Source organism: Ruditapes philippinarum, unplaced genomic scaffold (genome assembly GCF_026571515.1).
Source record: "Ruditapes philippinarum isolate M1 unplaced genomic scaffold, ASM2657151v2 ctg187_1_1_1_1, whole genome shotgun sequence".
Taxonomy (NCBI): Eukaryota; Metazoa; Mollusca; class Bivalvia; order Venerida; family Veneridae; genus Ruditapes; species Ruditapes philippinarum.
In genome coordinates this window covers 65984-79492 of record NW_026862590.1, presented here as the reverse complement: position 1 = coordinate 79492, position 13509 = coordinate 65984, and the positions used below count along the sequence as shown (strand labels likewise).

The window sequence follows — 13509 nt, the reverse complement described above, 5'->3', positions numbered from 1 at the left end:
ATCATTTTTAAAAAACCCTTTTGCAAGGGGAAAAATTAATTAAAGGAAACCCAATATATTTTTAATTTTTATTGGGATTACAAAAAAATTAAATGATAACTCGGATTATTGTACAATTTTACCATCTTTATATCACGGGTCAATACTTTTAGAAATTAAAAGCGCAAAATATTTTCAGACAACATCCTGCTAAGTTCTAAATACTCACTTTGGTGAACGAGTGAAAAAGTTCCCATCTCAGTTCTTAGTTAGTAAGGGGGGTCAATTTTAAAATTTTTCCCCCCTTATTTTAACAAGTTATTAAATTTATGTAAAAGAATAATTTATTTATCACTTTGTTCATCATTGACTTATCTAAAATTTATTACAAATATGTGCGTATGAATACATTTTGGAACGCTGGAATCTGACAGGCAGCCGAATGTAGCTATGACAGCTTGATCATTTTGATATGTTTTAAAATGAGAATTAAAGGTGATCATAGTTTTATATGAACATTTTTTAATGGAAATATAAATATTTTAAGACTGAATATCTTAGAAATTCACTTTTCTGTCTATACAAACTAAAGTAAAAGTCGTAGAGCGCTTCTTCCAGAATTGGCAGAAGTCAATTTATTTCGTACTCATTATTTTCGTATTTTAAAAAAAGCAAACAAAATACGCCGGTTTAAGAGAAGTTAATTGACGGAAGATAGATAATAGATCCAGCATGTTTTATAATTAGTTTTTCTTAATGTATTTTGTTATCTTGACAGGTTAAAGCCAGCTATGTCACATCTTGGTCCTGCCAGTAATGTCCCCTCATCAAATATTATTCCTTCACAACAGGATCTAGCTGCAAGACGGGGAAGTATTGGAAGTAAAGGAAGGAGACGTAGTACAGTTGGAAATGTACTTCATACTGCTGAATCCATAAAAGAGAAGCAGGTTTGGTAGATTTGTCAGTGTATCCAAAGTGTCCCCTGACTCTGAGATCTACATCTGTGCCTGACTGTTAACTTTGATATCATTACATCTTTCATCCTGACCCAAAGTCAGTCCGGTCCCATAATTGGGCAATTGAGCTCCACACCCCAAGTGTCTCACAGTCTGTGGAGGTTAAGTGTAAGGAAACATAGAAAATAAATGCGACAAGCAGAAAAAAACTTTTTTAAAAAACAGTTTCGACAGATCGCATTATTTTTTAACAAGGGGATTATAGTAATTTTTGCAGTATATCCCAACTTTAAATTATTTAAAACCGGGGTTGCGGGTGAAGAAATTTTTTTTACTTAAAATTGGGAACCCAAGGAAAATTTAGAACCCGGGGGCTAGGGGGCACTGAAATTTTTAAAACACTGGGTAAATTGTGTAAACACTTAGACATGCCAGAATGTTAAAGGACCTTTTTTTCTGGTTTTTTTTTTCATGATTGACATTTTTTCAGCCTAAAGTTTTAATATTAATCAACATCTTTGTTGAGTTTTTTTTTATTTAAGGAGTATGCATTCTAATTCTGATACAAAATTCTGTGACTGGATATAAATGAGAATATTATATTTAAGGTTTAAAAATTACCTTTGCTATTTGTAGGGTTTCTTAATCGGACAAAAATCATAATCGATCATCGAAAATAATCGAACAACCCTTTCGATCAATCATTGATTATATAATCGAAACATTTACAATAACAAAGGAAATATGTACAAACTACCACTTTATCAACTGAAATAAACTAGTTTACAGATAGTACTTTGCTCATCTTTGAGTAAAAATATTTTAATGAAAAAATTCATTAAAATTTATTAAAATATTATGTTCAATAAAGGGAAAAAAAACTTTTTGGGAAAAATTAAAGTGGTCCTTCTAAAAAAAACTCGTTTTTTTAAATGACAAACATGTATATATATTTTATTGTATCCCGCCCTTTAGTGGTAGAATAATTTTATACAAACATATTCTTTGGGGAATCAAAACATTCTATTTTTTTTTACAAAAAAAAGTGTACATTCAAAATTTTTTTAATTCAATTTGACACAGAGAATCTATATTTAAAACTTAATAGAATGCCTCACTGTCAATATTAAATCCCCTTACCAGACGCTTTTATATTCATTTGAATGAAAAATATTTTTTCAACCAAATGGCTTTAAAATTTTGAGGGGTTTAATCAGTATCACTTAATAACAGCAAAAAAAAAATTTCCAATAATCGTTATTAAACTTTGAAGATATCGCCCAACGGCCTATAAAAATCAATTTTTTGATTTCGATGATCGTTTAATCCCTAGCTATTTGTATCATTCCAGATATAAAAAAAAACAAAACAATCATACGCAGTATAGGCTAGGAATACATTTTAATTAATCAGGTTATTTTGACAAAGTTCAAAGGACCCAACTGACCTTTGATCTAAGCAAAGAGGCATATCATATGCCATCAATCACCAGCCCAATATAATAGGGCCATTTACAGGGTTTTACGGGACGGAATATTCTGCGTCTCTATACGCATAAATTTTGACATGTACGCATGTAAGTTATCCACTTGCGTCCAAGTGTACGCACAAAAATAATCCTAGACAGTAGATATTATTGTTTCTGACCAGACATGATTTTATCTCTTTCTTCTCGAAGCTCACAAAATTCCAGTTAAAATCTAATACAGTGAGCAGAAAATGCTTGCATTTGTTTATTTTGGAAGTTAACATAATTGAAATCTACTGCGCATGCTATTGGCATTATAAGTGCCCACTGCAGAAACTGATGACATTTACAGTGCAAGCTACAGTTACTGATGACGTTTACCATAAAATCTATTTTACGTTAGCTGTTTTGGTTTTTCTGTGGCTATATTTAAACGGACTATTTATAACAGGCAATTACTGTTGGTTAGCGTATCCAATTGTCGACGAATGTATTTGTACAGGAACGGCGATAATAAAAAGGCAGTGTTTTTTTTGCAAACTTATTTTCATAGTGTTATAGAAATTTAAGTCACTGGGTATGTAATTATCGGTGGTGTTATAAATATAATGGTTTTGGCGAACTTAACTTATGAGGAGGTGCAAAAGTCGTTTTGTCAGCCTTGTGTTATATGATATTTTTTAAAAACGCAACATATTTAGCTGACTGGTCTGTAAAGACATTAATTGTGAGCTAAACTATTTACAAATAGATCAGTACAATTTTCAGTCTGTTTGTGTAATCACCTTATCAATAACAGAATATGCTACTTAAACTTGACACTCCAGCCACTGAAAGACTAAGCCTGTTTGTGTAATCACCTTATCAATAACAGAATATGCTACTTAAACTTGACACTCCAGCCACTGAAAGACTAAGCCTTGGAAATAGCACATGATATTATTGTAAAGGGGCTATAATAAAAACCTAGTGATAACAGATATTGAAATTACATACTACTTATGAGAACAGTACAATATACATGCATATTTCTTACAGGGTAAATAAATTATTTTAAGCAAAATTGAGTGGTTTTCATAGCCTTTTTAGTGAATATAATTTTGGACCCCTAAAATTTAGGTCATGGACCCCTACTTTCGCAGGCTGTGCATCCACTGGACCCCTAAAATTTCAAAGAGATGTAAAACCCTGCATTTACCATGCAGCAAATCTTGTTTTATTTTTACATTGTCCACTTGAGATATTAAACAACTGTTAATATTTACATATTTAAAATGGATAGATATGTTTTTTTCGTGAACAAAATATATCTCAAGCAATAAATGAAACATTTTGTTTGGTATTTCACAGTTGAAGGCGGTTGATCGATTTGCTCTCAATTGCAAAAGGGATGCTCTGATTGACTAATGCCGATAATTGGCAGTTACCGATTATAAGCAAGAATTGCTTGGGAGTTTACTTTTTTCGGCAAATGAGTCTTGTGCCTGTAATCGTAAGAAATTAAAGTATTCAACTGATGAAATTGATAAATTATTCAACTCATGAATTTAAACTAAACAAACAGTACGAGGGTTGATCAATATATTCATGGACACTTTTAATAACTTAATTATTAATCAAGATATTATAAAGAATTTTCGCTATTTAGGAGAAGAATTTAATACTTTTCAAATATATTGTGATTTTTTTAAAAATTGTCCTTATTTTGGCGTGCTTCTTTAAAATATGAAAATGACGGCAACTTTCTTTCATATTGTTTATAGAACATTTAAAGAAAACAAGCGTCGCTACTATTTCTTTTGTTTGTTGTGTTGTTAATGGAGGCAGGGGTGTGTCACTAGAGAGGAGCACGACGTTGTTGGAGCAGAGGGCAGTAATTAAGTTCTGTGTAAATCTTGGTATGACGCCAAAGCAGACTAAAGAAAACATGGAAATTGTATCTGGAACAAAAAAGTGTCTTATTCGTTAGTTTATAAGTGACACATACACTTCCGTGTGGGTAGAGTTGAACTTCAGGATGATAAGAGATGCGGCAGACCAGTTGAAACTTGTTGTTATGCGTACGTTATGCGAGTGAAATTGAAGGCAGAGTTAAAGGGACACAAGTTAACCGGGTTCCTTGATTTACAGTCCATAGCATTGTCTGTGTTGCGTTCATTTGATACTTCATTGTATCAGAACATTTTCAGTCAGTGGGCACACAGGCATGAATGATGTGTAGAAGTCGGTGCTGCATTTTTTGAGAAGATGTAACGCCGACGTCCCGACGTAACGTAAGTTGCGAATGAGCTGCGGCGATCAGCTTTACATGTATTGCTGAAAACTGTCATTTTGGATAAAATATACGGATTATTTATCTGAAACTTACACATCAAATTGATAAATAATTGAATAAATGTCAAATATAATTATATCAACTTTCCTTCCCCAAAAAAACAATTTATTGAGTGTGTCCACGAATTTATTGATCAACCCTCGTACATGTGATTAATATTTTGGATTATAAACTACCAGATTTGCATGCACAAATTTTGAGAGCATACGTCTTTTTTCGCACATTTAGATTAATCAGTCAGCACACAAAAGTGATAATGAATATTTATATGAAAAAAATGTGTAAACCTAGTTTTTGTCCTTGGAGGGGTGAATGTTTGCAATTTTTCAAATGTAATAACCAAAGAGTTAAGACCAATCAAATAACAGCTTATTGACTAAAGTCACTTATAGACTACCCCACTATTAAGACCAGTTTTGTCCAGAACCACTAGAATAGTGGACTCATTAGGGGGGTTCTACTGTACTTCCATTATCATTTCTCAACCACATGCGATCAACTGTTTATCGGCTTAAACTGGCTTTAATTTTTAGGTTGAGTGAAGACCCAAGTTTATACTTTGTTATTTAAATAAACTGCCTTATTGCTTGCAGTTAGTGATTTTTATTTAAATATACAGTACTTAATGCTCAAATTGGTATTTGAAAATACTGATAATTGCTACACAGTCTGTTTTGTTAATATAAAATAAACATTCCTTATTGATAATTTTTAAGAAAATTTAGTTAAATATAAAGTAGAATAAATTCAAAATCTTAAATGCATTGACTGATTTCACTCGGAAATCAAGCGGGCGAGTAGATTTGTTGAGGCCTTGGTATTTTTTGTGTGTGTTTTTATTGTTGTGTTTTCATCTTATTAGTATGACCTCCATAATGCATTACCAGTGCAGTCATTAAATTTAAGATTTTGAATTTACTGGCCCAAATTCAAGTTTTTAATTTATTCTACTATATATTTAACTAAATTTTCTTAAAATTTACACTGGCCCAAACTAATTTACACTGAACTAATTTACACTGGCCATGGGCCACGGGGCCTAGTGTTAAATTTGATGACTGCAAAGTTCAGGTCATGCAGGTAAAAAATTTGACAAAACTAGACCGGTTATGAGAGTAAGATTCTCCAAATCTGAATGATGTTTCTCTTTTAATTTAACATTTATAACTGAAGTTATTTGGTTACCAATTTATCTGCACTCGCCTTTTCAATCGTAATACCTGCCAAACGAAAACTCTAAATCAACCTCATAGCTAAGAATTGTGTATAAAACTTTACCAAACGTGTACATGGTGTATGATGAATTAATACCTCCCCTTCCTAAACGACAGCAGCATTTGACACTGCTTTATACATACGCTTTCACCCATTCCAATTAGCCAATTGTGTTAGAATTTGAATGATATAAGTATGCAGACTATATCAAAGTTTATATATTTAGATTTTTAGATTATATAAGTTTGAAAAGTATTATAAACAAAATGTAATTAGATAAAGCCAGTTATACCGATATAGACCAGTAAATATGTAATTTGAGTCACATGCTTTTGATTTTAACTATTTTTGTCCCTCAAAATGAATTGGGCAAGTACATTTTGTGATGGGCAAGTAAATTTATATAGTCACTCGCCGTGCAGAAGTGGCCCTAGAAAGATTCTTCGAGGGCTGATTCATGCAAACAATCTGAAATAATTGAACTATCTATATTTGTTTTTACTTCTAGGCAAGGGCAAGAGATGCCAGGGAGACCAGGAGAGCCTTCTTAACTCCAGCTCATAAGTTTATTTTGGGTTTAGTAGGAAATCATCTCAATCTTGATACTGGGGTCATTGAAGAACTAATACTGGACTCAGAAAGGGTAATATTAAACTTACAAATGATCATTCTATATCTATTTTTCCCCACTGAAACGGTATTGCATTGTGTAACTCTGTGAAGGAAACATTATTTTAATATTATTTAAAGTTTTCTTTTTCGTTAATTTTTTTATGATTCAAAGGAAAGGCCCCATTATTTATTGCTTTGATTAGCGGTGAAACTTTGCTATTGGTACATGGAAATTATTAAAACCTGGACAAACATGACAATTGTGCAAATATATCAATGCAATATTTCAATGCATCTCTGTGTGTGTCATTAGTTTTATAACTTTCGGGACAATAAAAAGAGATAGGAATAAGATATTGTTATCAAATTTGGTATATATAGCAAGCTTATAATAGAAGACCCAGATTGGGTTTGCTTTTCGACCCCCAGGGGTCAAGCTCACTGTGGTTTCCGGACAATAACATTAATTAAGAATGAGTTATTGTAATCAAACTTGGTATTTGGAAACTCCCGTTTGGATTGCATTTGGAACCCCTAGGGTCAATTGTCACTTTTACTAAAAATAAAAAAATGGTTTTTGAACAATAACTAGATAAAGGAATGAGATATTATAATCAAATTTAGTATAAAACAAGCTTATATGAAGACCCTGGTTGGGATTGCAAAAATTGAAATAATTCTTTGTTACAATTGTACTCAATTGAAACTTCATAAATTGTAGGTTAAGACAGAGTTAAAATTTTGCTTCAGACAACTTATTTTTCAAAAAGTCAAGGTTGCTGGTGGGGGTATTAATCACCTTTAGTGATAGCCTAGTTAAATATACAAAAATGAAACAATGACACATTTTTGTGCTTGTTTGAAAATTGGTTGTGTAGCCTAGTTTCAACTTTTCAGACGTTATCAAGGTGCTGTATGCATTAAAGGATAAATTTAAATAAGCAAAAGTACAATGACATAAAAAGTTGCCAATAAATTTTTGGAAAAAATCTTGTGTAAGAAATGCTTGTTTTTTGCATCTATCAATTAATGGGAATAGTCCAATACATATGTTTTTTTTTTTATTTTGATTATTCTGAATTTATGAATAAGAACGTGGTAAAAAGAATCTGTTGTATTTATTAAGTCATAACTTTCTTAAATGTTTATCAGAAATGACTAACCTCATTTTGGAAGTTATATCTATGTTAAACTTGGAAAGACATTTAATAATTGTTTTCATTTTGTTGGGCCTTTTGTTTTTTTATCTATCAACAACAGTCATGTAAATGACTCTGAGGTTGTTTTTTTGTTACAGAACATCGAGATTTTTGAGTCATTCATGAACAAAGATAGTATAAAATGTCTCAAATTTTATTATCAAGAGGCCCCAGTGCCAAGTTTAGAAGGTAAGTTGAGATTATTTTTCTTTTTATCCAATTATTAAATTTTATTTATTATTTTATTGTGTTTGTGATCAAGTGATAAAAGATTGTTGATTTCAACTGCTGTGGTTTCAAATCCCCCATCGATTTTGGATTTTGGATTCTTTTATTTGGATAAGCCATCCAGCTCAACATATGGAATCTGGGGATCTACTCGGGTTCCTGCTTGCACCTGAAAATTATGATTGTTTTAATTATTGTATTCAGGGCTGCCGATTTTCGCGATTTGCGCGAATCCGCGGATTTCGTGAGCTCCTGGGTCATTTTTGAGATCGATGTAAATTCGACAAAGACAATAAATTCATTCGTCATATTTTATACAGTACCCAAAAACCGGCACGCTTCGGCTTTTATCGTGACGCTAGCCGCCTATGGTACGTCTGTAAGCGCTTTTCTCATTAGTCAAAGTCATTTCCGGCATTCTAATTTAGAATAACCAATCAAATTACAGTTTACATTGTCGCTCTTGTCTGTTGTCAAAATGCGTCAAAATGTCTGATATTTGTTTTGAGGGCTGATGTAACTTAAAGTCCAACTAAAGTGTCTCTAAATGGCTTTAAAGGCAACCAAGGAAGTCAAATTTAGAGTCCAGGAAATTGATTTTAGGGCATACCAAATCATCAGAATCCCGAAGCCCCCTGGGCACCCACCAGGGCTCTGCCCTGGACCCACAAAGGGGGCTTGCGCAGCCCCCTTGACGCCCGGCGTATTTTCCTCTGATTTTGCAATTTGCTGTTGGCAGCCCTGTGTATTGTGTGAGAATAAATTAAATTTGCATGTGCAGTGTGTCATTTAATGTTCTAGATAATATTTGGGTCAGTTAATTTTCTTTAGAGTTTTTTCAGTCAGTTAGTTTTTTACTAATGTATTTTGATAAAAACTTGTCTTATTTTAAAAAATGCAAATTGTTTTATCCACATTGATAACCATTTACAGCGATTTTTTTCCCTATATAAGTGGTACCGAATAACGGACCCATTCACAATCAAGAACGGATCTTCACAATTTTCAGACTGGGTCCGTCGTGGACCTGTTCACAATTCTGATGAAATTTCACAATTCCGATTAATTAAGCCTTTAATAACGTATTACTTCCTCTCTTCGCATAATGATGCTAAAGTAAAATTTTGCCTGTTGTGCTTTGTTTATCTTAAAATGCGTTTAGCCGACCATGATTTCCAGTGCAATCACCCTTATATTTAAAAAACTATATGTTCTTACTGCTTAATAAGCTATTCACAATCTTAAGTAAAAAATTCACAATTTGTTAAGAAATGATGCTTTTTTTCACAATTTTTATGGTACAGGACCCATTCACAATTCAGGGAAGAAAATCGCTGATTCAGTTAGTATATCTACATAGTTGGCTTATATTGTTCCAGGATTCTATTAGTTGTAGCACGTACCACCGTAGGGAAGGTGTTACAGTATCGCGTTTTTCGGTTGCAGTATAGAATTTTCAAGATGGAGGATTATTTATGGGAAGAGAGGTAGGTGATTTTTATTTAGGTCCATACTACTAGTAGTGTAGTTTCTAAAAGATGTTTTTGTTCTTTGCTTGTAAGAAACAGAATCCGGTATCTAGTCATATATTTCTTCAGACCCTGCACCGCAGATTTATCTCTATATTGTCTCATAAATGTGCAGATTTGACGGTTTAAAAATTTGAATCGAGAGACCAACGCATTTTTCTCCCATTCCGACATTATTTAAGCATGCCTAGATAAAGTAAATCTACAAAATGTTAGTCCTTTATGTTTAGAAACGTTTATAAAAGTAAATGACCAGTTGAACCTATTTTCCTGTTGGTAAAATGCGTTTGAAAAAATAAACAATGTTACAGTATAGAGCGAGGTTAATTTTGAATGGTAACAGCATAGACCTAGCGACTTTGATCCAATTTTGTTACAGTTTATACCCAGATTTCAGTTACAGTTTAGATACTTGCCAATTTCAAATAAAGTTTGTGTATCCATTATTTTTATGAAATAACTCATACCTTTCTATTTTATACATTCTTGAAAGGTTGTATTACTTTTTAGCTCACCTGAGCATATGCTCAGGGTGAGCTATTAGGATCACTCTTCGTCCGTCGTCTGACGTCCGTCGTACGTCATCCGTCGTACGTTGTCCGGTCACACGTTTAAAACGAGATCTCCTCTGAAACCATAAGGCAGATCATAATGAAACTTCACAGGGATGTTCCTTGTGTGAAGCCTTAACAAAGTTGTTCAAAGAATTTAATTCCATGCAGAACTCTGGTTGCCATGGCAACCGAAAGAAAAAAACTTTAAATATCTTCTTTTAAAAATCCCTAAGAGCTAGAGCTTAGATATTTGACATGAAACATCTTCTAGTGAGTGTCTACCAAGTTTGTTCAAATAAAAGCCCTGGGGTCAAAATTAGCCCCGCCCCAGGGGGTCATTGATTTTCCCTATATGCATATAGTAAAAACTAAAAAATCTTCTTTTAAGGAACTCAAAGAGCTAGAGCTAAGATATTTAGCATGAACATGTTCTAATGGGTGTCTACCAAGTTTGTTCAAATAAAAGCCCTGGGGTCAAAATTGACCCCGCCCCAGGGGGTCATTGATTTTCCCTATATGCATACAGGGATCATTCTAGGGGGCGATTTCCACGATTTCTCGCCAAAAAAATCACCAAAATCTCAGAGAAATTTGTGAAATGAGAGAAAATCTCGCACGGCAATTTGAGCGGGAAAATGTCTAATCACAATTTAAAGAATGCTATAATTACACAAAAATATGATGAAAAATTCACGATTCCCATCAAAATTTAATTTCAAATTGTTTATTAATGAAATCGGTGTAAAAAAACTCCAAAAAGTAGTCCACACTTCGAATTATTTAGGCTAAAATAATTGCCGATCGGAGACCGCAAATGCACCGTACAGAAATACGGTATGATGGCTAACCTTTAGACTATCTGTAAGTCGAGAATTTTCACAAAACACTTTTAATTGATTTCAATAAAAATTGTTAGACACAGACTAACATAAAAATGGACATGTCAAAAAACAAATACCGGTAAAATTTGTCTTCTAAATGTCATATCAACCACGGTAAATTTTGCCGTAAAGAACAAATTAAAAAAATTTGTGTTACAATTTCTGATGAAATAGCCGATAATAAATATTCTTTTATTGAACAAAAATATTTAATTTTATACAATTGCAATCAGCAACAGCTAGAATTGTGAATGTTACAGCGGAAAACAGACAAATATTCATTTGTCACATATTTTCGCGATGTCGTGATAAAAAAAAAATACTAAAACTTGTAAAAGGAAGCTGAGTGTTATTTAAAGGTACACTAAAAATGATTTTTATGAATAAAAATTACTTTAGGTATTGTTTATATTTGTGGATATGGAGATATTTGTCATGTGTTCAGGTCACATATTCAATGAATATTTTTTAATGGAGGGAGGTGTGTGAAGAGAATCATAAAGAAAACAAAATGTAAGTTTATAAAAAATATTCTTCAAATCTCAACAATCATTTCTGTACAGTATAGTGTTGTCCATTAGGAACATTGGCTGCAAATAATAGTTGCAGTAGATATGATATCCATGTATAATTCTTTTATATTTCAGAATAAAGGTGTTATATTTATTTTTCACAATTAGAATGTTATTGTGTTTAAAAATTCACAAAAGAAAAGGCATAGGATGTGTTAAAAAAGTGAAAACAAAAATCACTGTAATAAACAGAGCTTCATCTTCTTATATCCACATTAGGTAAACAATGTTTATATGTACACTCACAGTGATTTTAAAAAGTTAGAAATTTCCATATTTTTAACCTCGCCCATCGTGAAAATTAAATCTCTCAAGAAAATCTAATTTCTCTCATTAAAATTTCTCAAATGAGAGAAAATCTCTCACTAAAAATCCTGACCAGACTGATCCCTGTGCATATAGTAAAAACTTAAACTAGAAATGTGTCATCATGCCACGGATGCCCCCACATGCAGCCAAAATTTCAGATGGTGCATTAATTATTTTTTTCATTTTAAGTTCAAAGCCCTTAAAACTTTTCAATGTTAACACAAACCATATTCATACAATGTTCAAGGCACTGAAATTATTCAGTCTTAACCTTTTAAAAATAGCATATTGCATATTTGTAGCCAAAATAATTAATGGCTAAAAGTACGAGTGCTGAAACTGAAAGTTCAAAATTTTCCAACATTCAGGAAAGATAAGTTTGTCTAAAATCATTGAACCACGACCAAATTCAAACTTAAACTGCTTATTCCTAAGATGTATCTATATTATTTTCAAAGTGAAAGGGACATAACTCTGCCAAAAAATCATCAAACCATGACCAAATTCCAACTTGACCTGCCCATTCCTTTGACATATCCATATGTCAAATTTAAGTTGAATATGTAACACTGTTGGGTAGATAATGTACAGAAACGGTAAATTTCATATTATTTTCAAAGTGAAAGGGGCATTACTCTGCCAAAAATCATTGAACCATGACCAAATTCGAACTTGGCCTGGGCATTCCAAAAACATATCCATATGTCAAATTTGAGTTGAATGTGATGTACCATTGGGGAGATAATAAACGGAAACTGAAAATTTCATATTACTTTGAAAGTGAAAGGGGCATAACTCTGCCAAAAATCATTGAACCTTGACCAAATTAGAACTTGACCTGCGCATTCCTTTGACGCATCCATATGTTAAGTTTGAGTTGAATGTGTTGTACCTTTGGGGAGATAATGAACGGAAACTGAAAATTTCATATTATTTTCAAAGTAAAAGGGGCATAACTCTGCCAAAAATCATCGAACCATGACCAAATTCTATCTTGACCTGTATTTTCTCATGACATAGCCATATGTCAAATTTGAGTTGAATGTGTGCAACCGTTCTTAAGATAATGAACGGAAACTGATGATGACGGAACAGGGTAACACTATATGCCCCGGCCATTACATGGCGGGGGCATAAAAATCTTCTTTTAAAGAACTCAAAGAGCTAGAGCTAAGATATTTAGTATGAAACATGTTCTAATGGGTGTCTACCAAGTTTGTTTAAATAAAAGCCCTTGGGTCAAAATTGGCCCCGCCCAAGGGGTCATTGATTTTCCTTATATGTGTATAGCAAAAACTTAAAAAATCTTCTTTGTGAAAAAACCCAAATTTTGAGCTAGAGTTTAGATATTAAGCATGAAACATCTTCTAGTGAGTGTCTACAAAGTTTGTTCAAATAAAAGCCCTGGGGTCATAATTGGCCCCGCCCCGGGGGTCATTGATTTTCCTTATATGTGTATAGCAAAAACTTAAAAATCTTCTTTGAAAAAAACCCAAATAGGTAGAGTTTAGATATTAAGCATGAAACATCTTCTAGTAAGTGTCTACAAATTTTGTTCAGATAAAAGCCCTGGGGTCAAAACTGGCCCCGCCCGAGGGGTGTCATTGTTTTTAACTATATGTGTATAGTAAAAACTTAAAAATCTTCTTTTAAAAAACCCAATGAGTTA

General features: G+C 32.8%; 1 protein-coding gene across 1 annotated transcript in view; it reads left to right on the top strand.

Moving 5' to 3' along the window:
• Positions 1–386: 386 nt before the first annotated feature.
• Positions 387–13509, top strand: part of LOC132719503 (dynein axonemal heavy chain 8-like) — a gene marked incomplete at its 3' end in the record, with an annotated part of 78165 nt that continues 65042 nt past the window's right edge. The window contains exons 1-4 of the mRNA XM_060703274.1: positions 387–474; positions 758–929; positions 6465–6599; positions 7866–7956. Of these exons, the coding sequence (XP_060559257.1) occupies positions 771–929; positions 6465–6599; positions 7866–7956 (385 nt within the window). The remainder of the gene's footprint in view (positions 475–757; positions 930–6464; positions 6600–7865; positions 7957–13509) is intronic.